This window comes from Vigna unguiculata, chromosome 1 (genome assembly GCF_004118075.2).
Source record: "Vigna unguiculata cultivar IT97K-499-35 chromosome 1, ASM411807v1, whole genome shotgun sequence".
In the NCBI taxonomy this organism is placed as follows: Eukaryota; Viridiplantae; Streptophyta; class Magnoliopsida; order Fabales; family Fabaceae; genus Vigna; species Vigna unguiculata.
Window position 1 is genome coordinate 34,681,816 of NC_040279.1, and position 26,991 is coordinate 34,708,806.

Here is a 26,991-nt window from a genome sequence, read left to right on the forward strand (position 1 = left end):
ATAAAGGAGATACAAGGGAAGTTAAAACATGAAAGGCTACAACTAGGTGCTAGGTGCAGAGGTTATCCACACTCAACCTCCTAACTTACACATAATGATTGCCTAGATATACTAACTATTTCTACACTCCCCCTCAAGCTGGAGCATACAAATTGTATGTACCAAGCTTGGAACAAATAAACTCAATCCGAGGTCCCCTTAATGCCTTGGTCAACATATCTGCGAGTTGGTCATTCGATACCACAAACTCAGTACATATTTCCTTTGCCAACAAATTTTCACGAACAAAATGGCAGTCTATTTCTATATGTTTTGTTCTCTCGTGAAACATTGGATTTGATGCAATGTGGAGAGCAGCTTGATCATCGCAATACATCTTCATAGTCTAGATGTCACAAAAATTAAGTTCTTGAAGAAATTGTTTCTCCCATATAAGTTCACATGTTAGTGATGCCATGGCTCTATATTCAGCTTCAGCTGTCGATCTAGCCACTACACTCTGCTTCTTACTTTTCCATGAAAAAATATTACCTCCAAGGAATACAAGTATCCAGTAGTAAATCGTCTGTCCATGGGAGACCCTTGCCCGAGAGCCTTTTTTAGGTACCTTAGAATGCGGATGATAGAATTTCAATGGCCAACACATGGAGGCTGCATAAACTGACTAACCACTCTAACTGCAAAGGATAGATCTGGCTTGTAATAGTGAGATAAGTTAGTTTTCCGACCTGCCTCCTGTATCTTTCAGGGTCTGAAAATAATTCACCTTCAGTTGTTAACTTTTGATTTGGGTCCATAGGAGTCTACTGGTTTACAATCAATCATACCAGTTTGTTGTAGTATATCAAGAGCGTACTTCCTTTGAGAGATTACAACACCATGTTTAGACTGAGCCACTTCAATGCCCAAGAAGTATTTGAGGCTTCCCAAATCCTTGGTTTGAAAATGCCTACACAGGTGCTCCTTTAATTGAGATATGCCAACAATATCATTTTCTATAATGACTATATCATCAACATATACTATTAGGTAGATACATTTTTCAGGAGAAGTACTTGAGTAAAAGACCAAGTGATTTGCCTCACTGTGTCTTAACCCAAAACTTTGAACAATGGAGCTGAATATTCCAAACTAGGCACGTGGTGATTGTTTGAGACCGTATAAAGAGCGATGCAATTTGCACACCATACCAGACTCCCCCTGAGCAACAAACCCAAGAGGTTGCTCCATGTAACTTCCTCCTCAAGATCACCATGAAGGAAAGCATTCTTGATTTCCAATTGAAGAAGTGGCCAATGATGAATGGCGACCGTTGCAAAGAAGATGCGAATAGTAGTCATTTTCGTCACGAGAGAGAAAGTGTCACAATAATCAAGGCCATAAATCTGAGTGTACCCTTTGGCAACTAATTGGGCTTTGAGCCTATCAACCTGATTGTCAGAGCCAACCTTAATTGCATATACCCATCGACAACCAACAACCATCAACCTGACTGTCATAGCTTCCCAAGTATTGTTGTGTTCAAGAGCTTGCATTTCTGCAATCATGGCTTGTCACCATCCAGGATGATCAAGTGCTTCCTTCACATTTTTGGGAATAGTAACAAAAGACACTGAAGGTTAAAGAGAATAATAGGAAGGCGACAATCTGTGATAACTAAGAAAATTATAAATGGGATGGGGGTTCCGAGTGGAACGAATACCTTTTCTGAGAGCAATGGGCCAACCGGAATCACCTACATCAGGAGGCATGGGAGCAAGAGACGAGGGAGAAGGATTTGAAGTCGGGGATTCACCAAATTCATGGATAATTGGACTATTTGTTAGTCCTGTGGTGGTGGTCGGGACTTGAGAGGGTATCAGTAAGTGGGATGGGGCTTGGGAGAGGACTTTGATGAGGACTCAGGTTGACAGAGACATCCGAGATAGGGGACTCAACCACTGGAATAGGGAGGATCTTCTGTATGACATGAGCGTCTTGAATAGAGGAAGAGAAATTAGGGGTTTGTTCAAAGAATGTAACATTGGCAGACATATAGTATTTCTTGGTTTCAGGAGAGTAACACCGATACCCTTTTTGGAGTCGGGAATAGCCCAAGAAGACACATTTGAGAGCACGAGCAAAAAGCTTATCTAGACTTGGAGACATGTCGTGAACAAAACATACACAACCAAAAACCCGAGGAGAAATGTGAAAGAGAGGTTATCATGAAAGGAGATGGAGAAAGGGACTTTATGATTGACAGAGGAGGATGGCATCCGGTTAATAAGAAAACATGCAGTTAAGATGGCATCTCCCCAATGATGGACAAGAATGTGGGCACCAAGCAAAAGTGTACGAGCAATTTCAACCAAGTGTCAATTTTTTCTTTCTGCTATACCGTTTTGCAGTGGCATATGTGGACAATTGGACTGATGCAAGATACCATGTGAACTTAAAACAACAGACAAAGCAAATGAGAAGTACTATTTGGCATTGTCACTTCATAAGCAAATGAGAAGTACTTTGACCGAATTGATTCTTGATTTCGTGTAAAAAGGATGTGAAGATGGATAACAATTCAGAACGATCTTTCATAAGATAAACCCAAGTATATCTTGAAAATTCATTAGTGAAAGTAACAAAATACCTAAAACTAAAAGACAAAACACGACTAGGTCTCCAAATATCGGAATGGATGATAGAAAAACTAGATTTACATTGTGATTGAGACCTTTTAGGAAAGGCAGATCTAACATGTTTACCTAGTTGACAAGACTCACATTCTAAGGTCTAAAGACCACTAAGTACAGGACACATTTTTTTTAACTTGGACAGGTGATGGTGACCAAGTTGATCATGTAACATTTTAGGACTAGGGGCTGCAACACATGACACTCGTGGACGAGATCCAAAATGATATAATCCTCCTACTTCATATCCTTCTCCAATCTGTCTCCCCGAACCACACTCCTGTATAACAAAATATTTGTTATCGAAGGTTACAAAACAATTTAACATTTTGGTTAACTGGCTTAAGGAAATTAAATTAGGGACAAAAAAGACAGATTTTAGATTTAAGGAGGGACACAGGATGACTCGACCAACTCCCTTTGAGGAAGTTTTAAAGCCATTTGCAAGGGTTATTAAATGAGGTTTGTCTTGAAATGAAATGGTTTAGAACAAGGAGGTATTACCAGAGATGTGGTCAGAAGCACCAGAATCAATTACCCATGAATTGTGACTTTCAATGGATTCAAAGATGCAAACTATTGATGTACTTGGAACTTGAGATGACTGTGTCAAGTTGTTGGACTTGAGGCGTAAGTACTCTTGATACTCGTCCTCAGTGAACTTGGACTCAGTAGTTTTAGCTTGAGAGACATTGACAGTTTTGGAAGGAAAACCATGTTTGGAGTAACAGTTTTCCTGAGTATGACCCATCCTTTTGCAATACGTGCATTGAGGACGCCCGCGGCCTCCACGTCCACCTCCTCTAGGTCCACGTCCTCCTCTTCCTCGAGTTGCGGCCATAACAGATGGTGCTACTCGAGCAGGAGATTCTAGAGTTTCATGTGTTGGGACTTTTGGGACACGAATCATGCGTTGAATCAGGGTGTCCATGGAAGGGACCTCATGAGAGGTCAGAATTTGATCTTTGATGTGATTGAAGTTTGGATGAATGGCACGAAGAATCATCACCATATAGTATTTGTCCAGCTTCTTCAATTCATCTGAAGCGTCGATTTCCAGAAATATCCGCAGGTCTTCCACGACTGATTGTGCTTCATTCATGAACGAGATCATGTCATGGTTGGTCATTTTGCAGAGATGCTAACTTGTCTGCCGAATCATATAGGCGTTGGATATCGTTGGCATATATATTCTGAGTCCTCTTCCAAAACCAATGACATGTCTTGAAGGCCCTAAGAGACATTAAAAGTCTTGGCTCCACGGATTGCCACAACAGAGCACACAACTGAAAATCTGCTTGCTTCCACTGTTCTGCTTTTTCTTCAAGCACATGGCTTCCGTCTTTCTCAAGATGGTCATGATGTCCCTAACCAAGGAACCACATCTCGACGACAGCGAACCAAGAGAGGTAATTTTGTCCGTCTAGCTTCTCGGAAGTAATGCAGGGGCTTCCGGATAAGTTAACCAATTTTTGTATACTTTACCCTTGTTTACATGATAGGATAGTATAACTTTTGTAAATTCTTAGTGGGTTATGGTCTAGTCCTCCACTTTTTTTTCTCTCGTTTATTTTATGGATTAAGGTGTTGCATATGATTGTTAATTCTTGCCATCTAACTTATCTATGGGCAAGTGCACATTGACATTTGGAGGAAAAACGGACGAATCAAACATGGAGGCGACGAAAGCGAAAGTGGACGAAGTTGTAGCGAAAGACGCCATGGAGGAGAGAGAGAAACCCTAAAAATTGAAAGTGCTCCAATGGAAACATGAAGCCAAAATGTGGCAGCGAAAGGGGAGAAGGCGCGGCTTCGAACGACACGTGAGAGAGCGTCATTGCTACAATGGTGGCAATTCTGGCGACGTTGAGGTCGCCTGGCCAGGGCGATCAGAACCGTAGGGTCACCAGTCGGAATTGACACTCCGGCAGTGGAGGCGGTGGCAGCGATTACGGTGGCAGGGCCGACGAAAAAAATGCCAAAAAATACCTTAAGCTCTGATACCATGTTGAGAATAAAGAAAATATGATTTTTTTAGATTAATCTCCCTTATGTAGAAAATACACATAGGGGCTGTATTTATAATAAAAAAAAATATGGGCTAAGCCCAAAATACATATAAAAACTAATAACAATAGAAACAGAAAATAAGATATTAGTGATATCTCAAGAGAAGCTTTGGGTGCACTTCATTTAAATTTAACCTTCTATTAGAGCAATGGTTGCAACATCAATTGGTCGTATATGCTTTAATTAAAACTATGTTATGAACAAACTATCCTAAAAAGCTTAAGCTATTAGGTGATGACACTATTGATTTTAATTTTGCATAGATCGAGCAATATTTATGTTCAAATATTATTAGAAGACGAGTTTCATGTTGTCATCTTTACTCCCATTTGAAATTTTTTTTTGATAAATTAATTGATTTTTCGATTACAACTTTTTCCAGGCATTTTCTCAGCACATGGAACTGTCAGTTTTGTTTCTAGAACATGTGATATCTGTCCTTAGCCAGATTCCGATTTTAAAAGCTGACGTGGACAGAGTTGAGGATAGCCCCGTTGACAGTCATACAGAAGATGGCAAACTACAAGCTGCAATTTTTGCTCTTACTGCTTTCTTCAGGTCTGCATTATCAGCAATGTCTTTTACCTTTAAGATACATAAATGATCCAACAATTTTACAAACCATTATTTGATGCAGAGGTGGGGGAAAAGTTGGAAAAAGAGCCGTTGAACAAAACTATGCTTCTGTTCTTTCTGAGCTTACACTGCAACTTGGAAGCTGTCACGGTTTGACATATTCTGGTCAGCATGAACCATTGAGGTAACCACTTTGAAACTGTGCTTCTCTTTTGCCTATTTCTGTTCTTACTGAGTTTACACTGGAATTTCACTTGCATGATAGCATCCACATTTGCGTTGCCTATCAAGTATGTCTGTATTTTATTGTTTTACATATAAATAACACTTTCAAATTTAAATGTTAGGGATAATTTTAAAAGGGTATGTTTTTGAAATCTACATTTCATATTATTGGGGGATGGTTTTCAATGGGAATTAGGGAGATATTTAAATTCTGTAGGTAAACCCCAAAGTGAGTTTTAACGTCTGACCTACCATTTTTTTTTTTCTTTCTGAATATAGAATTGTATATGTTCTGAATGTATTGTGTGTTTAATGCAGACTACACAATATGTATTTATACTATTAAATATAATCAATTACAATAAAAACACCTAATAATTAAGAATCAATCATATTAATTTCTGAGATTATGTAACGGTTGATCTCCTAAAGATTTGTAAGAGTTGATTATATTCTAACAATGAAAATGATATTACATCATATGGTTTTGTTGGCAGCTTTTAAGGGAACCGAACATACAAGTAAAATAAAATTTGTGAAAAATTACTCTGAGAAATCAGTTATGGGCACAATTGCACTTTTGAATTCTATGTTTAATTCCACTTGTATTCTTGTGCAGGAATCTTCTTACTGCATTTCAGGCGTTCTGTGAATGTGTTGGTGACCTTGAGATGGGCAAGGTAGACAAACTTAAAATTGCTTCTTGTTAGGGTATAAGATATGGTCTTCAAATTAATACAGAAAGTGTTGATTTATCTAGATTTTAGCTAGAGATGGTGAACTATCAGGAAATGAAAGGTGGATTAGTCTCATTGGAGACATTGCATGCTGCATATCTATAAAGCGCCCAAAAGAGGTAATGTGATTTCAAATATACTTAACTAGTTATAAGCATTACCTTACATATCCAGAATTCCCGATCAGTTAATGATTATATGTCCAAAAGGAAAATGCTTATAGGATATTTGGTGTAGCCTCAGTATATATTGATGAAATTTTAGTTGTTGGTGTTGGAGATGTAAATCCAACCTTGAGTCACCTTTTCAAGTAAACCCAATTCTGGAAATTCTTTTATAGGTCAAGGCTTTTCAATTTTTGACAATTAAGTTGTTGACATGGTATCTTAAATGGTAATCTCTTTGATAAACTGTTTGGAGTTCAATTCTCTCTGTATTAGTGGTTATGACAATTATATCAATTGATTGTTATTTTTTTTTATTGGACAAGTCTCAATAATTTAATACGGAATGTGTGTAATGGGCTATTTGATGCTGTTGAGTACTAGCCTGCCCACTAGTCATGAAGAATGGACCAGGTCTTTGTATTTGGAAAATTTGCAGTTTAATGGAGCATTATCGTAACGAAATGAAATCAATAATTTTCAAAATCCAGTGTTTGCATACATTGGGTTGGATAGGTTATGATTGTATCACTGGAATACAAAGATTACTTTAGCTGTTTGTTTTGTTTAAAACACTATTGTCATAGTGGTATGTGATTTGGTGTTAATTTCGGTTTCCCTTCTCTTTTCAATAGGAGGTGTCTCATCTTTTCTTTATTTATAGGTTACTTATTCTAGCTCCACCCAGTCACCTTCCTACTCTTTTTCCTACACGAATACTGATTTGACTGATATTTGGACTATGGAATAGACTACATCTATGAAAGAACCTGACTAACCTGCAGAAGTGACTGCATTTTTTTTTCCGCTTTATGTCTTGCATTTGACCTTCTGCTCTTCATTTTCTACAAATAATACGAAAGAAAAGTTGTATTGTTGGGGATCATTTTCTTTCCTTCAGAGCTATTTAGTAAAACATTGTATGCCCTGTGAAGTGTGAACCTGATTGACCAACTTTCTTTCCTTGTTTGATATATAGGTACAAAATATTTGTCTATTTTTGAAAAACTCATTGTATCGACCCCAGAAATACCAGAGGGAAGCTGCAGCAGCTGCACTATCAGAATTTGTTCGGTATAGGTGAGTTGGTATATAATGACACTTTGAATAATTGCCACTTGAAAAGATTAATTTGAAAGAAAGAAGACTCTTAGTCAATTGATTAGTTTAAAATCAACCTCTATCTATATACAGAGAACCGTAACCCTATAGTAATAAAGTTTCCAGAGATCTCTAAAATCTTCTAACAGTTTCTAGTACACTTAATATCTTACTAATAACATTTTCCTCAAGCTAGTGAATAAATATCTACCATTCTTGGTTTGTATGTGAGATCGTGAAATCATGTAGGAAGACCTTTGGTAAATAGATCTACTAACTCAAGTCCAGATGGGACATAAGAAGTAGGGATAATGCCATTATCCAATTTCTGTTTAATAGTATTGATCTATCTTTGAAATTCAGCCTTTGCATGAGTGTTACTGAAATTAGCGATAACGCCGCCATGGCAGAAATCAGTAGTGGTTTTGGTACTTCCCGCCACAACATGACAGTGGTGATGCATGTTTTTTGGTTCTTTTTTGTCAAGAGCAAGCTGTTACGATAGCCTACATTAATTGTAAATTTTTTATTTATTGCGTTTTAATTAGTTGAGATTTTGTTTTAATATTAGGAAGATTGTAATAAGAATAAAATCCCGTAGTTATAGGGATTTATTCTTTCTAAGTATATGGTCTGTTACATATGTATATGTTTAAATAGGTCAATTGACCTAATAATCATCAATAAGGAATAAAGCAATTATTCCCTTCTGTTTTCAAGATGGTATCAGAGCTCCTGATCCTAGGAGTCTCTGACCGTATCCCAAAACAGTGAATCGCAGTTGTCACTGTTGCGCAGTCTTTACCCATTCTGTTTCACCGCTGCCTCTGTTTTTTCTTTTTTTTCCCACTGCAGCCTTCAACGCTGTTTTTATTTATTACTGCAGCCCATTGCTGCATCTTCAAGCAGTCTTCATCACTCTGCGATTGTCTTCCTGCAGCCTTCATTGCTGCACTTTATTTTTCCCATTCCTTTATTCTTGCTGCTATGGCTGAGGCAATGAATTCTATCCCTGATTCAGGTGACAAATTCGTCCCTAATAATGGAGAATTGCAGAATATTCACTCTGCATACAGATTCAACGGAAAGAACTATCTTAAGTGGTCCCAACTTACACGAACCATATTAAAAGGCAAAGGCAAGGGCAGTCATCTTACAGAAAATCCTCCTAGTGAAACAGAAACTAGATTCAGATCATGGGAAGAAGAAGATTCAATGATTATGGCGTGGCTTTGGAATTCTATGATACCTGAGATTAGTGACACGTGTATGTTTCTAAACTCAGCCAAAGAGATTTGGGAGGCAGTCGAACAAACCTACTCAAAGGCTAAGGATGCTGCCCAAATATATGAAGTGAAGGTAAAAACTGTGGGAGCTAAACAAGGCAATAAATCTGTCACAGAATATGCTAATCAGCTCAAGTCCTTGTGGATGGAATTGGATCATTATCGTGTGATAAAAGCAAAGTGTTCAGAGGATTCAGTTCTACTCAATGAGTATATTGAGCAAGACCGTGTATATGATTTCCTGGTGGGCCTAAATCCTGAATATGATCAGGTTCGGATTCAAATTCTAGGCAAAGAAAGAGTTCCAAGTCTGAATGAAGTCATAGCCATTATCCGAAGTGAGGAAAGTAGAAGAAATCTGATGTTGGAAATTCCTACTGCTGAGAGTACCGCAATGAAGGTAGAAGATGGAGCGGCAATGGTGGTTAACCAAAAGAAGAATATTTTTCCAGCAGGGGAAAAGAAACAAGAAGAAGTGTGGTGTTCTTATTGCAAGAAACCACGTCACACAAAGGAGAAGTGTTGGAAACTACATGGGAAACCACCAAACCGAGAATGGGGCAGCCAAAGATTTCATACCCAAAAGAGGGGAGGCCAAGGACAAGTAAATTCTGTAATCGGACAGAATGAAGAGATGGGGCAACTGAATCACGAAGAAATAGAAAGAGTAAGATCCTTTCTAAGTAAGATGGACAAGTCTACAGGTATGTGTACCTTGATACATTCTGGTAAGATTCCATATTCTCTTGGCTTTAATGTTTCAGATACAAACTTTTCACACTCGTGGATATTAGATTCAGGAGCCACAGACCATATGACACCTCTACCTATATATTTTTCCACCTACTCACCCTGTCCTAGCAATAAAAAAATTTCTACAGCTGATGGAACGCTTATAACTGCAGCTGGACAGGGAGAGATCCACATAAACCCATCCCTCACGTTAAAAAATGTCCTTCATGTTCCTAAATTATCCACTAACCTCATTTCTATTCAAAAACTTACAAAGGATCTCTGTTGTACTGCTATATTTGACAGCAATATGTGTATTTTACAGGACAGGAACTCGGGGAGGACGATTGGACGTGCTAAAGAATGGAATGGTCTCTATTACATAGAAAATCCCAATTTGTCTACCAAAAGTCACTCTCTTGTTACAGAATCTGCCATGACCGATAAAGAAAAAATTCATCTTCACCATTGTCGGATGGGGCATCCTTCATTTCAAATTGTAAAAACTATCTTTCCCTCTTTATTTAAAAACATAGATATAGGGAGTATGTGTTGTGAAGTTTGCGAGTTAGCCAAACATAGACGTCTCCCTTTTCCTATTAATAATAAATTGAGTGATCAACCTTTTTCTCTTGTTCATACTGATGTCTGGGGTCCTGCGAATATTCCAACTTTTTCAGGTGCTAAATGGTTTTTAACTTTTATTGATGATTGTACTAGAGTTACTTGGATTTTTTTATTAAAACACAAATCTGAAGTCAGTTCCATGTGTATAAATTTTGTCTCAATGATCAAAACTCAATTTGGTGTCACCATTAAGAAAATCAGATCTGATAACGCCAAGGACTATTTTAACATAACTTTAAATTCTTTTTGTCAAAAAGAAGGTATTATTCATGAGTCTTCGTGCGTTCACACACCTCAACAAAATGGGGTGGCTGAGAGGAAAAATGGGCATCTTCTAAATCATACCAGAGCCCTTCTTTTTCAAAATCATGTCCCGAAAAATTTTTGGGGGAAGCTATTCTCACTGCCACATACCTAATCAATCGTTTACCCTCAAAACTTCTAAATTTACAAAGTCCTATGCAGGTCCTGTCCTCATTCTATCCCCACATAGAGTCCTCAAACAAACTTCAACCTAGAATATTTGGGTGTATAGCTTTTGTCCATGTTCACAATAATGAAAGGGGAAAACTTGATCCTAGAGCTGTCAAGTGTGTTTTTGTAGGTTACTCAAACACACAAAAGGGTTATAGATGTTACCACCCTATATCTAGAAAATTTTATGTGTCTAGAGATGTTACCTTTCATGAACATAAAAGTTATTTTGAGGAATCTCATCTTCAGGGGAGAGTATAACAAAGGAAGATGAACCATTAAGGGAAGATGAGCTTCTAATATTCTCAAGACCTGAAATTAATCCTGGTGTGGTGAACATGGACAGACCTGAAAATAGTCCAACTCAACCTGAAATTGAAATACAACCAGAGACCGAAACTACTATCACCAAAACTCAACCTGAGATTGAACCTCAACAAATTGAAAGCCAATCTGAAACTGAGATTACTAATGGTAGAAAAATTGGGAAAAATTTGGTGTATTCAAGGAGAAAAACGAGGTCCATTCCAGCTTCTAGTCATGTTCAAGAATCCAATCCGGTACCACTATATGAGGTAACATCTACTAGTCCTGTAAATTTGTTTAATGAATGTGATGCTGGAATTTTGGAAACCTCAAAAGTACAGCAAGAAAACCTTAGCCTACCCAATGAGCTTGACCTACCTATTGCTCTTAGAAAGGAAACCAGAACATGCACTAAAAAACCTGTTTATCCTTTATCAAATTTTCTATCCTTCACACAGTTCTCTCCTACCCATAAAACTTTCCTTACAAATCTGAATAACATATCCACACCATCTTCTGTATCTGAAGCATTATCTAATAGAAAATGGAAACAAGCCATGGATGTTGAAATGGAAGCGCTGAACAAAAATAAGACCTGGAAGCTTGTTATCTTACCTAGAGGGAAAAAGGCAATAGGGTGCAAATGGGTATTTACTGTGAAGTATAAAGCAGATGGAACAGTTGAACGATACAAGGCGAGGTTAGTGGCTAAAGGATTCACACAGACGTATGGAGTGGATTACTTGGAAACTTTTGCTCCGGTTGCAAAAATGAATACGGTCAGAGTCATATTATCATTAGCAGTGAATAATGGTTGGGACTTACAACAATTTGATGTAAAGAATGCATTCCTACACGGAGATCTTGAAGAGGAAATTTATATGGAGTTACCCCCAGGTTATGATGAAATGGCAGTCTCAGGAACTGTATGCAAGCTAGAAAAGGCCTTATATGGATTAAAGCAATCTCCTAGAGCATGGTTCGGTAGATTTTCTAATGTGATGACAAGTTTGGGTTATAAACAGAGTCAGGGAGACCATACTCTTTTTTTCAAACACTCAGTTTCAGGGGAAGTAACTATCTTGCTGGTTTATGTAGATGATATTATTGTAACCGGAGATGACAAGAGAGAGCAGCAGAAGTTGAGTGAATGTCTTGCAGCAGAATTTGAAATAAAGATACTAGGAAAACTCAAGTATTTTTTGGGAATTGAAGTAGCCTACTCTAAGAAAGGAATCTTCATTTCTCAACAAAAATATGTTACGGATTTGCTTAAGGAAACCGGCAGAACGGCGTGTAAACCAGCAAACACTCCGATCGATCCGAATATGAAATTAGGAAGTATGGAAGAGGATGTGGCTGTGGATAAAGGAATGTATCAAAGACTTGTAGGCAGGCTCATCTACTTATCCCATACCAGGCCAGACATTGCTTTTGCTGTCAGCCTAGTAAGTCAATTTATGCACCAACCAAAAGAGGCACATTTGCATGCTGTATTCAGAATTATTCAGTATCTAAAAGGCACTCCAGGCAGAGGGATTTTGTTCAGAAAAAACCAAAGCCTAAGTATTGAATCATACACTGATGCAGACTATGCTGGGTCAATTGTGGACCGGAGATCAACCACTGGATATTGCACATTTCTTGGTGGAAATTTGGTGACTTGGAGAAGTAAGAAGCAGAATGTCGTGGCAAGATCAAGTGCCGAAGCAGAATTTAGAGCCATGGCTCAAGGAATATGTGAACTTCTATGGCTAAAGATCATCCTAGATGATCTGAAGATAAGATGGGAGAAACCTATGAAATTATACTGTGACAATAAATCTGCGATTAGTATAGCTCATAATCCAGTACAACATGATAGGACTAAACATGTTGAAGTGGATAGGCACTTTATTAAGGAAAAATTGGAAAGTGGGTTGATTTGTACTCCTTTTGTATCTACACAAGATCAACTTGCAGATATCCTTACTAAAGGTCTACACAATATTATGTTTGAAGATATTGTATCCAAGTTGGGAATGGAAAATATTTATTCACCAGCTTGAGGGGGAGTGTCAAGAGCAAGCTGTTACGATAGCCTACATTAATTGTAAATTTTTTATTTATTGCGTTTTAATTAGTTGAGATTTTGTTTTAATATTAGGAAGATTGTAATAAGAATAAAATCCCGTAGTTATAGGGATTTATTCTTTCTAAGTATATGGTCTGTTACATATGTATATGTTTAAATAGGTCAATTGACCTAATAATCATCAATAAGGAATAAAGCAATTATTCCCTTCTGTTTTCAAGATTTTTTGATAACGGGTAGCGGATGCGGAACAGCTATGGCGGAAAAGTTGGAGAAGGAAACCCTATTGAAGCAGCAATGGCTTGCAGAAGAAGACTCTTCAGCTAGGGTAGCAACGCTGGTTAAAGAAACCCTAGTTTAGGCATGAGAGATTTGTTTTGTTTAGTTTAGTGTCTTCTATTGGGTTTCAAGCCCAAATAACAGCTTAGAAATTGGGCCGTTTATGGCCCAATAAAATCTTTATATTTAACCTAATATTCAAATAATGCTTAAACTTCTTCTCCTTCAACCACTGCCCCTTGCACTGTTCACCACCGTGCACCGTCGCTAGTGGTTGTCGTTGTTAGCCAGTTGCATGTCTTTTTTCTTTTTTGACAAGTGTCACTTACGTTAGTCATTTTTTTTTCTTCACTTCCATATTTGAGTTTCTGGACATAATTTATCACTTTTGCTTAACAATTATATTTCTGTATTTTTTATAATGTATATATTGTATTTCTTCTAACCTAATGTTTCTGTTATAACCCGTTATGATTTTCGTTATAATTTTATAAAGGGTTTTTGGGGTCTCCTATATTTTTCGTTATTGAGTTACCCATTCCCATAGTGCTATTTTCATTTCTCAACAAAAGTGTGTTGGATTTATTGGCTGAAACTAGTAAATTAGGATGCAGATAAGTAGTGACACCTATTCAGCATAATCACAAGCTTGGTGAATCACTTGATGATGTGGTTGTTTATAGGCGTTCTTATCGAAGACTGGTTGGGAAATTGATCTACTTATCTCACCCTAGGCCTAAGATTGCATATGTTGTAGGGGTTATAAGTCAGTTCATGCATAATCTAAGGGAGACTCATCTCGGAATTGTTTATCACATTCTACAGAACTTGAAAGGATCTCCTAGAAAAGGAATCCTATGCTTCAAACATGAGACTCTAGTCATATAACTTGTTGGATCCTAACATGCTTATATTGGTTATATAAAATATTTTAAAATTTCGATAGTAAAAAATTGTTTTTAAAGGTTGTAGATATTGGTCTTATTAGTCAATATCTAATTCCCAAAAGAGGTTGCAACTAAGTTGGGTCACTGGTGATCACAATTATAGGGATTTTTTATCAACAACCAAAAATCGTAAAAGTCAATGAAACAAATAATCATTTCTTTAAAGTTGAGTAGACATGTTATAAAATTGATTTAATTTCTAAAATAATTTTGTAGATAAATAAGAATATTTTGAAATTGCGAACTGTAGTTAGCATTAACTATATGAGAATAAACTCTAGTCAGTATAATTGTTTGTATGCAATGTATATTTTCTTGATTCAGTAGAACTTTTATAATATTTTTATGAATGAAATCATTCATTGACAATGTTTATCTTTTAAACTTTCAATATTTGGAATATTGCAGTTTATTGTCTTGGCACCATATTACTTAATCACCGGCTTTCCTCTATGCATTTGTTGACATATTTTCTGACTCTTCAATTGAAGTTCATTTTGATTTCATCTTCATTTCTATAGTGGTGGACTTGGTTCGCTTTTGGAGCAAATGGTTGAGGTTTTATGTCGGCATGTATCAGATGAGTCTTCAACTGTTCGACGATTATGTTTGCGAGGATTAGTGCAGGTACTTTGTCATGATTTATGCCACCGTGGTTTCTTTGTTTTCAATTGTATTTATTTTAACAAGAACTTAGCCAATTTATATGCTTGATTTCTTGCCAATTATCTTCTCTTTTTTTCAAATAATTAGTTTTCCTATATGAGAAATGTGTTTGTTTATTTGTAATGACAATCATGAGATTGAGACTTTAGTGAATGTTATGAATTTTAATTGTGTTGTTTTTAGTTTATTTTTCAGCTTTAAGGTTTTTTAATATATTAACATTGATCCAATATGATCATTGAATTGTGGCATATGTTATGAGTTAGATTTTCAATTCCAAGGAGTAGATCTATTATATATCAACATTACCAAATTTGAAATTGCAGATCCCACTGATTCATATTTTGAAGTATACAACTCAAGTCTTGGGGGTTATATTAGCTCTACTAGATGATTCTGATGAATCTGTGCAATTAACTGCTGTATCATGCTTACTGATGGTGAGGTTCTATGTTTCCTATTTTTGATTGTGCTTACTTATTTCACCCATTTGAAGTTCAATTATTTATTTTTCTTTTGAGTTGCTTGTAGATTCTTGATTCTTCACCTGATGATGCAGTTGAGCCCATTTTGCTTAGTCTTTCAATAAGGCTTCGAAATCTTCAAGTACGTAAATTTACTTTTTTTATGGATCATTTTTATTTTGCTGATTTATTTATTTTGGTTCTAAATGTTTATTAAAGCTAGTATGTTCCAAGTGTCATATTTCATCTTAAAACCAATTGACATCAAGGCAATCAAAATTTAGATAGGTGAAACTCCATCTCAAAAGACCAGCTTATAAGGTGAGGTTTGCACCCACTTATATATTATAATTTAACCACGTCTCTAGATGATGTGGCATTCCAATACATCTCGTGTTGAAGACTAGACATCTCGAGTGTGAAATAAATATTTTTAGGTGGTCCAATAACAACTGAATAACATGTGGCACAATAACCCAAAAGACCTTGCTAGGATGAGATCTAATACCATCTTAGAAAGAAAACTTTAGGCCTAATTCAGTCTCACAAAACCATCCTATAAAGTGATATTTGTTCTCACTTATATATTATAATTTGATCATATCTTTAGTCGATATGAAATCCCCTACATCCTTTTCCATAGATGCTTTGTAAACCAACCAGTTGATCTTATCAAAATAGAGTGTATACCAAGATGAGCTGTAGGCTATGATACCATATAAGATTTCATCTTAAAACTAAGTAACATTAAGTGAAGTTACCTTGTAGAAAACTATAGAATTGTATATGTTCTGAATGTATTGTGTGTATAATGCAGCCCACACAATATGTATTTATACTATTGAATAGAATCAATGACCCTAATTTACGAGATTATGTAACGGTTGATTTCCTAGAGATCTGTAACCGCTGATTATATTCTAACACCCCCCCCCCCCAAGCTGGAGCATATATGTCATATGCACCAAACTTGTTACAAATGTACTTAATCTGAGAGCCTCTAAGGGACTTGGTGAATACATCAGCCAACTGATTGCTAGAGTTGACAAAACCAATAGTGATTTCTCTAGGGAACACCTTTTCTCTAACAAAGTGACTATCAATTTCAATGTGTTTGGTTCTTTCATGGAAGACTACTGATTATATTCTAACACTCCCCCAAAGCTGGAGCATATATGTCATATGCACCAAACTTGTTACAAATGTACTCAATTTGAGAGCTTCTAAGGGACTTGGTGAATACGTCATTGTAAATCTTCTTTTGCTTTGCGAGTTCGTCTCTAGTGGATCACGATTCCAAGTTTCGTTGTGGTGTCGAGTGCGACTTTGGGTTTTGGCTCACCAGATCAACACGCCTCTGAGATCTCTGTTTGTGGTGGCTTAGGGTTTCTTTTGTGTTAGTGGGGTATCTTGGCTGTTCGCGAGTGTAGCTTGTTGTAGAGGTTTTGGAGATAATTGTGTTCTGTTTTGGGCTTCGCTTTTGCCTTTGTATGAAGGTGGGGGATGAGCTGGTGCTCCTTGTGTGCTTCTCTGTTACAGAACTTGTGTGTGCTGTCTTGGGTGGGGTTCGGAATGGGGGCATCCTTGGGGTTCTCTATTCCCTTGGGGGTGTCTTTAGAATCTTTGAGCAACAACTCCTATAAAACCCTCAAACAATGTTTGGACTTAAAAGAGAACTTTTGCTCAAGTTTTGCATAATGCTTCTGATATTCCGCTTTCACATCTTCCTTTCTCCTTGCATTAAGAGTGGTCTTGTTTCGGTGCAAATTGCAGAGGTGTACCTGGCTGGTTTAGAGGAGTGTAAGAATCGCCTTCATGGTAAGATGTTGTTATTCAAAGGAGATAAGTCTATGAATCACCTTCATCTTTGTAAGAAGCTTGATATAGCTTGGAAAAATCTAGGGGATTGGAAAGTTATGCCTCTGGGTAAGGGTTTCTATGAATTCACATTCTCATCGTTTGAGGACATCAGGTGGACTTTGGCAGTTGATTCTTGGAATCTTTCACCAGGAATTCTAAGGGTGTTTGCATGGACTAATGACTTCGCTTTGGCTTCGATGAAATTAACAAAACCTCAATGTTGGATTCGGATTCATGGGCTACCTTTTGAGTATATGCAGCCGAAAGCCATTTTCTCTATTGCTAGGGTCGTCAGATCTCCTTGATCTCTAGATGATTGCACGACAAATAAAACAAAAGGGTTTTATGCTAGAGTCTTGGTGGATGTTGATATGGCTTTTGATTTACCGAACCAAATTTTGGTGGAAAGACCTAGGTTTTCTTTTGTTGCGTACATTCAATGTGAAAAGCTCTCGTCTTTTTGTTCAGTTTGTAAGTTGATAAGGCACTCCATTTTTAATTGTCGAAGAAAAACGTCTTCGAAACCAAAGAGAAAAGGGAGGTGGGAAAATCACAGTATGTGGGGTCTTAAAATAGGCAAGCTCTCATGTCTAAGGAAAACTTTGAGTCGGGAGCAGGATGCAGCAAGGCTGTTTCTTTAAATAAGGCTCATGTGGCGGGAAAAGATGCTCTAACTCAGCCCCCTGAGGTGTAAGCCGAACGTATGGGACATGATTTGGAAATTCCAGAGTTGCATGCTAAAAGTTCTGAGATTCCAACTTCTGGTTCAAAACACTTTACTGGCATGCCTTCTTTGGGGGCATCTTTAGATGGTCAGGTTAATGAGGATAATTTTGGGGTCCACCCTGAAATTGGTCTTTCTAACAACTTTCAGGATCTTCATGAGGACACAAATGATAAAGACGAAAACAGTGTTGAGATGGTTCCTGATTCACTTCAATACGAATCTCATGACAACACACTTCCTGAGGCTGAAACGGATAGGAACTTTTTGGTTGAGAAAAATCTTTTTACCAATTTGGAGGGTTTGGCGGGAGAATTTGAGGAATCTAGCAGTGAGCAAGAGGATAAAGATTCACGACCACTCCAAACCTATTCGAGAATTGGAGGAACAAAGAAGTTTGCTTCTAAGGATGGTTTAAAAACCTCTCAAGCAGGTTCCTCTATAAAAGCATCTGGAATGTAGAAATGAAACTGTTGTTGACTAGCCATCATGTCATAGGAAGGGATAGGGGTGCAAGCTAGTAGGTTGCGACTTGCAATTCAACACAAAATGGTAGGCTCAAGAACTACACTCACCCAGGAACACGTGAAGCCACATGTGGCAAGGATGGGCCAGAGGGGGTCACTAGAGGGAGCTCTTGCTAGTTGTGTAGTCACATGGACATAATCAGGCAGAGGCACAGTGGTTTGTGTGCAATTATTGACTGAATGTGTGTGTAATACCGTACACTTCTCTATTTATGCTGAAGTACGCTAACAGTAAAGGGTACAAAAAATCAATTAAATCCCTAATTTCTAGTAATTTGATATTTCTGTATTTTTTGTATTTGCAATTATATATGTATTTGTATATTAGTAGGTATTTTCTTGTTTTATAATTTTCTTTGGATATTTTATTCTCCCTTCATATTTCTAATATACTCTGTTTCTGTTAAAGAAAGAATAAAGAACTTTCCATTAACTACTCTTCGGAAATTCTTACCACTGTTATGAAACAGGCAAGCATGAATGCAAAGATGCGAGCCACTTCTTTTGCAGTATTTGGGGCCCTCAGCAAATATGGAACTGGGGCACTAAGTGAGGCATTTGTTGAGCAGGTTTTATAGCTAATTCTGATTGTAGTAGTACCTTTTATTCTTCCCTCTTTCTCTCACTTTTTTTTTTGTTAAATTCTGGACTCTAATTCTATTATGTTGGTGGTTGTCAGTATATATGTAGATGGGAATAGCAAAGGGCATTTATTTTTTAATAAGGAAAATTGCTTCTGGGGCGTTACTATTTGCAATTATTTTTGTTAGTATCCATTTTTGTTTGATTGATATTAGGTGATGTCAGAAAAATTGTTTCTGGTATTATTTACAGAGGAACAATTGCTTTCAAATAGAATACATAGACATAAAATATACTGTCAGCCTATTAATCCTTCTAATCATGAAATGTAATTAAATCTCCTAATTATGTGATTAAAACTGTACAGGAAATATTAACCACAGCATAAATCAAGGGATTTTGACACCCTCCCTCAAGGTGGTGAGTGGATGTCACCTATTCCTGACTTGCCAACAATAGACTGAATGTAGCCCTTTTGTCAATACATTTGCAAGTTGATTTCCAGAAGATACAAAAGGTGTATTACATATTGTCCCATTATCCAATTTCTCCTTTATGAAGTATTTGTGTCTTCAACATGCTTAGTTCTATCATGTTGCACAGGTTTATGTGCAATATTTATTGTTGACCTGTTACCACAATACAATCTCATAGGCTTCTTTCAATCAATCTTCAGGTCTTCTAAAAGTATTATTAACCATGGCATTTCACAAATCCCTAAGGCCATGGCTGTCTTCTAAAAGTATCTTTAACCATGGCATTTCACAAATCCCTAAGGCCATGGCTCTAAACTCTGCCCCTACACTTGATCTCACCACAACATTTTGTTTTTTTCTCTTCCAAGGGACTAAATTTCCTCCAAGAAAAGTGCAATATCCAAGGTAGATCTTTTGTCATCTATAGAAACTGCATAATCATTGTCTGTGCAGGTTTCTAAGATCATTTCACTCCCCTTTGTAAATAGAATTCCTTTTATAGGAGTTCCTTTCAAGTAATGTAGAATGTGATAAATAACTTGGAGATGAGTCTCCTTTGGATTATGCATGATTTTTTTTACAACCTCTACAACAAAGGCAATGTTTAGCCTAGTGTGAAGATCATTTCCTAAGCAACCTTTGATAAGATTGCTTATCCAAAGCTACTGAGAGATGAAAATACCATTATGGGAACGAGCCACTTTAATGTCCAAGATATATTTCAATATGCCTAACTTTGTAATTTCGAATTTTGTTGTCAATCATATTTTAAGAATTCCATTCCTGCTTTATCATTTCTTGTTACAACTATATCATCAACATAAACAATTAGTTCAGTAACCCCCTTGAAGCTGAATGCTTAATAAATCGTGTATGGTCACCTTGGATTTGCTTGTACCCCATGGTCTTCATTCCAATAATAAACCTACCAAACCAATTTCTAGGAGACAGTGTCAATATATAGAGTGCCTTCCTTAGTTTACAAACCTTTCCCTCTACTTTAAATCTAGGTGGGACCTCCATGTAAATTTCTTCCTAAGATTGTCATGCAGAAACGCATTTGAAGCATCAAATTGTTGCAAGCTTCATTCATCCTAAATTTTGACAGTATTAACTTTTGCAACAAGTGAAAAAATTTCAAGATAATCAATCCTGAATTTTTAAGTATATCCCTTATTTACTAATCTTGCCTTATACATTTCTACCGTCTCATCTACCTTGTATCTAACAGCGCATACCAACCTACATTGGCAAGATTTTTTCCTTTAGGCAGATCCACCAACTCCAAAGATTTGTTCTTTTCTAGAGCAACCATTTCAACCTTCATAGCGTTTTCCCTATCCTCACTATTCAATACCTTATCCACAGTTTTTGGAATAGTGATAGCATTTAAATGACCAAAAAGCCTTTGTGGTTACTAGATATTTGTCATAAGACACAAAGTGTGACAATGGATACCTTGGTTTCTAAGTACATGATGTAACACCTTTCCTTATTGCAATTGGAAGATCATTTGAACTTCAATGCTATCATTTGTTCTTCATTAATGTCAGGTATTTTAGGTATAGGTTTAGATTCATGGAGTTTTGTTGATTGAATAATAGACCTTCTCCTTCGTGAGTGTACTTGCAATGGATGGATATTACTCTTAGTTTGTCCTCCATTCTTCGTTTGGCTTGGCACAAAAGGAGAATGAATGGGAGAAGGAATAGGACTAGGCTCATTAGATGGTGTGGTATTTGACTCAGCAAATGGTGGAGAATTAATGGGACTTACTATTAGAAAGATGGGGTTTTTTTGTCCAAAATGAATTATCCTTATCTTCTATCTTAAATGCAGGACCTTTCCACCCAAAAGACAAGGTTGAAAATATTGTGTATTTTCATCAAATGACACAAGGAATCATTTCATTTGAGGGTGGTAACATTTGTATCCCTTTTGGTTAGGTGAGTAACCATTAAATATGCACTTAATAGCTTAAGGATCAAGTTTTTCCCTATTATTAGGATAAACATGGACAAAGGATACACAACCAAAGACTTGAAGTTCAAGATGATTTGTTCCAAAAGTCTCGGAAAAATTTGGAGAATAGTTGAATGAGACTATTATTGTTTAGTGTTTCGGAACCTAGACAATTGACCAAATAGGTAGCAGTAAGGACATCTTCTCCCTAATACATTTTTATGGAGAAGAGAGGCTCGAGTTAGATTATGAGATTCCTAATATTTCATTATGTCTCCATTTGTAGTGTTGTGTTCACACAAAAAGGTTAATGAATTACCCCTTGTTCATCTGAAAGAGGACAATGGTTGAAAAAATCATTGGCATTACCTTAACAAATTCTTTTAATGGTTGTTTCAAATTGATTTTTAATCATTTGGATAAAGGTTCTAAAAACTTGGCTTACTTTTTCGTTTCAAGAGTAATTTCCATGAAACACGAGTGCAATTATCAATAAATATGATAAACCAATGAACCCCAAGGAAATTAGGAATACTAGAGGTTTCCCACACAAAACTATGTATTAATGCAGACGGAACAATTATTCTATTATTACTAGATGGAAAATCAACACGCTTGTGTTTTGCAAATTCACAAGTATAATAGTGAAACATTTCTTTGTCAAATTTGAAATAAACTAGGAAATATAATTTCTAGGGTACTGAATGATGGATGACCTAAGCGAAGGTGGTATAACCAGATCTTTTTTATTTTATATTGAAGAGTTGTTTCTAACATCAAATACAAAGGAATTTGACTTAGTACTATGCATCATGTTGGCGTCGTCTAGGAGGTAAAGCCCCATTGTCTCCCTTAGCATGTTGAGAGAGGTTGTGGGTTCAACTTCCCCTACTAATACTTGGGAGTTATAAGGTTGGTTTGATGAGCTTGGAAGAAAGGGTGAGAGAGTTTGTTGGTTCAACTCCTCCAACAAACAAAATACTAACAACTAACATTTGTCGATAGAAAAAAAAAAAACCTTCCCTTTTCCTCGATCCTGATTTACACCAAACAATGTAAATCTATTGTAAACTTGTGAGGAGAAATCAAATTCGCAGATAACTTTGGAACATTCAGAACACCCTTCAGAATTAGATTATGATTTACTATATTACCTTCTTTTCCAGCAACTGTGATGAAAAATCCATCTGCAAGTGAAATTTTTTAGTTATAGTAGTTGATTGAGTCAGGTGGTCTGTGGCTCCAGAGGTTTAGAGGAACTTACAACATTGAGTGCATAGGAGTAATTACCTGTGAATGCTAAGGAGCAATTACTTGAGTCTACTGTTTTTGTTAATGTGTCGAACAACCATGTTAATTTTAGAATCTCTTGTGGTGAGTCGAGTTTTGTAAGTATCAGACATTTTTTAGGTGTGAACGGTGGCAATGTACGTTGAGAAGGAATATGATAGAATAAAGAAAGGTTTGTGATGTTTCTGCAATGTAAGTTGCGCAAGTGAATACAGAGAAGAAAGAAACAGATGTGGTTTTGCAGCAATGCAAGCTGTGCAAGAGATCACACAGGCTCCCAATGATTTTAAAGCTCTGAAACTGTGTTAGGAGAATTATTTCTGATATTATTCTAATAGAAAAGGAAATAAACATAGACCGTCGTGTGACAGTGTTGAAACAGAGAGTTGTGACTGAATCAGTGAATTGGAATTACATTAAAAACTCTATTGAAAAAATACAACATCAACATTTTTGTATGTGCGGTGCAAATACACGTAATAACTTCCTTTTGAGAAAGTTAAAGACAGTTTGCATACTACAGTAACTTCATGTAATTAAAATACACTAATACACTGAAAAGAAAATAAACTAAAACACAAAAATTACAAGACAAACTAATGTATGTGTTGAGAAAAAAGAGAATAGGATTTGAGATTAATCTCCCTTGTGTATAAACCACACATAGGGTATTTATAATAGAGAGATACAATTAAAAAGAGTAATTGAAAATAAATAGAGTAAATAGAAGATATTGTTTGATATTGTGATTAACAATATCTAACAATATCTTATAATATCAAACAATATCTAACACTCCCCCTCAAACTGGAGCATACAAATCGTATGTGCCAAGCTTGTTACAAATATAATCAATTCTAGGCCCCTGTAAAGACTTTAGTAAAAATATTTGCTAACGGATCACTTGAGTTAACAAACTCATCTCTTTCAGTTAAAAAGATTCGTATGCCCCCTGGCCTTCCTATTGGTTCACCAACCCACCCGTCATTCAATACCATCCGCATCCGCTATCACAAGTTTTGAACCCTTAGACGAGTCTCGCTTGGAGTAGTACTTTGTACTTTCTACTACTTGTCATGTCCATTTACCACTAGAATGCCTACTTGCAGCAATGCCCGCATTAAACGCCGATTCTTCCCATGCGACGTGCTCCCCCTATATGGGTCATCAGTTCGAGTGGCATCCGTGTAGTTAGTACCACTTGTTTTTGTCTCGGACAACTCTTGCCTAGAGAGGTACGACATGTATAAAAAGGTAATGACAATCAATAATAACTCAAAGCAATATAATGGGGAGAGGGATTACGGGTAGAACGCATACCTTTTCAGAGGGTAATGGGAAGGTCAGACTTAGGTGTTAGAGGCGGAGGAGACAGAGTAGTTGGCACTTGAGTGGAGTCACATGGTGGTTGTTATGATCGGTTTCGGCAACTATAAACCTGAAGAGGTGGTGGAGGAGAAGCTGACTGTGGAGCTCGGACCAAGGGTGAAGAAGACACAGTAAGAGGGTCACAAACAATAGGAACATTAAAGGTGCTAGGAAAGTTGTTAGGATTGGATGGAGTGAGAGGTGAAGATTGACTCTTAACATAATGGGAGAACTCATCAAAGGTGACATTTGCAGACACAAAATAACGGTTAAGAAAAGGAGAAAAACATTTGTATCCTTTTTGTGGTCTTGGAGACCCTAAGAAAATACACTTATGTGATCTAGAAGAAAGCTTGTCAAGACCAGGACTGAAATTATGAACAAAACATGTAGACCCGAAAACTCTTAGAGGTAAGGGATGAAGAGGTTCATGAGAGAATAAAATGGAATGAGGTATGTTATTCTTTAAAACCGAAGAAGGCATACGAGTAATGAGATAATAGGCAGTAAGAATGACATCACCCCAAAAATGTTCATGAACCTCTCCATGAATTAAAAGATTGCGAGTTGTTTCAATAAGATGTCTATTTTCACGTTCAGCTACACCATTTTGTTGAGGGGTATAAGCACAAGAAGTTTGATGCAGAATACCGTGAGAAGCCATAAGTTGTTTAAAAGAATGAGAAAGATATTCACAGTCATTATCATTGTGCAACTCTAATAGAAACACCGAACTGAATTTTAATTTCATTAAAAAAAGATTGAAATATATGAAATAATTCCGAACGATGTTTCATTAAAAATAAACAAGTACATATGGAATAATCATCAATGAAAATAACAAAGTATTGAAAACCTAAGGTAGACTTAACACGGCAAATGTTAGAGTGAACCAAGGCAAAAGGGGACGAAGCATCGCGTGTGACATCACGAGATAACTTGGACAAGGCAGGGACAAGCTGATGTTACTTGGCAAGGCTTGGATGACCTAACTAAGCATGAAGAAGAGAGGGAGACTCCATAACTGCACTAACGTGTGTAGAGGGACGGAGATGATAAAGACCATGAGACTCACATTTTGTGTCAATCACCTGTTTCGAACTCCGGTCCTGTAAACACACAGAATTGTTGGTAAAAGAAACAACACAATCAAGAGAACAAGTTAGACGACGGATGGACAACAGGTTAAAAGGAGACCCAGGAACATAAAGAACATTATCAATGGTTAAAGAAGGGAAAAGTTTAACAGTGCCAACACCATGAGATGAGACTCTAGAACCATCAGCCAGTGTAACAGAAGGTAAAGGATTAGTAGAGGATAAAGAAGAAAACAAACATTTGTTACCAGTAATATGATCAGTGGCTTCTGAATCAAAAACCCTAGGACCAGGAGAAGAAGATCGAGTTAGACCAACAAAAGATGTACCTGTGTGAGCAACAGATGCATTGGAACTGGAAGATTGTTGATCCTTATACCATTTGAGAAAATTTTGAATATAGCAGGTGTATCGGATGAAATAGAAGGAGGATCCCCAGTAGACGAAGGTGGTGAAAGGTTGGTCTGAACAGTTGCAGCAGAGTGAGGAAGACGATCATACAATGCGTAACACCTATCAATCTTGTGACCTGACTTGCCACAATGTTCACACTCATGTAATGCATAAAACTTGTAAATCTTGTGACCGAGCTTGCAACAATGTTCACACTTAGGACTCCCTTTTCCCTGTTTGCGAGGTCGAGTCCAATCATCACGATGAGATGCCAACGTAGAAGAATCATCAACAGAAGCAGGTGTATAAGTGTTGGGTTGTTCTAGTACACGAAAAAGAGTAGAGGAGGTTGAAGTTAAGGTGGGGACAATCGGGGAACCCAAAATTTGATCACGAATATGTGAATATTTATCAGCAAGCTTGTGTAATGCTCTGAGCATGAAGAACTTTTAGCGTTGCTCGATCTTCGTGGCAGAGTTGGGGGAAGGAGGCAATAACTCATTGAACTCATGAAAAAGAGCATGAATTTTGCCCATATAATCAGTCATAGAGTCTTGATGTTTGGAGGAAATAAGATCTGCCAATTTAGAACAGGCACCATAGAGACGCTGAGTATCATTGGTGTATAATAACTTGGCATGCTCCTAGATTTGAGCACATGTTTCGTAGGAAAGAAAAAGTTGCTTTAACGAAGGATCAAGAGTACCCTTGAGAACCACACATAATTGAGCATCAATGGTTTCCCAACGGTTGTCCTCAGCAGGAGTTAGAGAAGGTGCTTTCGAGACAAGATGATCAAGATACCTTTGGATAATCGGACGTCTGCTGCATGTGGCATAATTAGGGCCAGTTAACTTGTCAATGGATAAGTGTACATTAACATAGTTAGTGTAGATGGACGGGTCAGACACACCATAAGAGATTTCAGAATTGGAAGAGGCAGCGGAAGACGACATGGAGGAATGGGAAGAGGCGCGGCTTTGAATAGCGCGAGAGAGAGCGTTGCTGCTCTGATGGCGGCGATTCTGGCGGTGTTGAGGTTGCCTGGCTGGGATGATCAAAAGCGTATGGTCGCTGGTCAGAACTGACACTCCAGAGGGGTCGGCAGTGATGGTGGTGACAGCGACATGGGCAATGAAAAAAATGCCAAAAAAATACCTTAAGCTCTAGATACCATGTTGAGAAAAAAGAGAATAGGATTTGAGATTAATCTCCCTTGTGTATAAACCACACATAGGGTAATTTATTTATAATAGAGAGAGGTACAATTAAAAAGAGTAACTAAAAATAAATAAAGTAAATAGAAGATATT

The 26,991-nt window shown here is 37.1% G+C and overlaps 2 protein-coding genes across 8 annotated transcripts in view; both read left to right on the top strand.

The window, feature by feature from the left end:
* The window catches only part of LOC114163799 (protein SHOOT GRAVITROPISM 6), a 59,912-nt gene that overhangs the window by 27,766 nt on the left and 5,155 nt on the right, over nt 1–26,991 (top strand). For 5 of the 6 annotated variants that reach the window (XM_028048140.1, XM_028048129.1, XM_028048148.1 and 2 more), the window contains 9 exons: nt 5,125–5,300; nt 5,380–5,502; nt 6,163–6,223; nt 6,304–6,399; nt 7,424–7,524; nt 14,792–14,897; nt 15,263–15,376; nt 15,468–15,542; nt 18,982–19,080. In XM_028048140.1, the coding sequence (XP_027903941.1) occupies nt 5,125–5,300; nt 5,380–5,502; nt 6,163–6,223; nt 6,304–6,399; nt 7,424–7,524; nt 14,792–14,897; nt 15,263–15,376; nt 15,468–15,542; nt 18,982–19,080 (951 nt within the window). Of the gene's footprint in view, nt 1–5,124; nt 5,301–5,379; nt 5,503–6,162; nt 6,224–6,303; nt 6,400–7,423; nt 7,525–14,791; nt 14,898–15,262; nt 15,377–15,467; nt 15,543–18,981; nt 19,081–19,460; nt 19,611–26,991 lie in introns of all 6 variants that reach the window. The other variant, XR_003599428.1, reaches the window with a different exon arrangement.
* On the top strand, nt 8,023–10,572 carry LOC114163826. 2 transcript variants are annotated; one of them, XM_028048182.1, is made up of 2 exons: nt 8,023–9,559; nt 9,889–10,572. In XM_028048182.1, the coding sequence occupies exons 1-2, from the start codon at nt 8,533–8,535 to the stop codon at nt 9,921–9,923; spliced, it is 1,062 nt and encodes a 353-aa protein (XP_027903983.1). In that variant the 5' UTR covers nt 8,023–8,532; the 3' UTR covers nt 9,924–10,572. The 2 variants fall into 2 exon arrangements, with proteins under 2 accessions (XP_027903983.1, XP_027903991.1); XM_028048190.1 differs by having other exon boundaries at nt 8,023–9,535.

Excerpts from the sequence above, each read along its gene's own strand:
- LOC114163826 (XM_028048182.1), top strand. The coding sequence starts at position 8,533 with ATGGCTGAGGCAATGAATTCTATCCCTGATTCAGGTGACAAATTCGTC. Across the intron at positions 9,560-9,888 it reads GTGTACCTTGATACATTCTG|GACAGGAACTCGGGGAGGAC; the intron begins GTAAGATTCCAT and ends TGTATTTTACAG.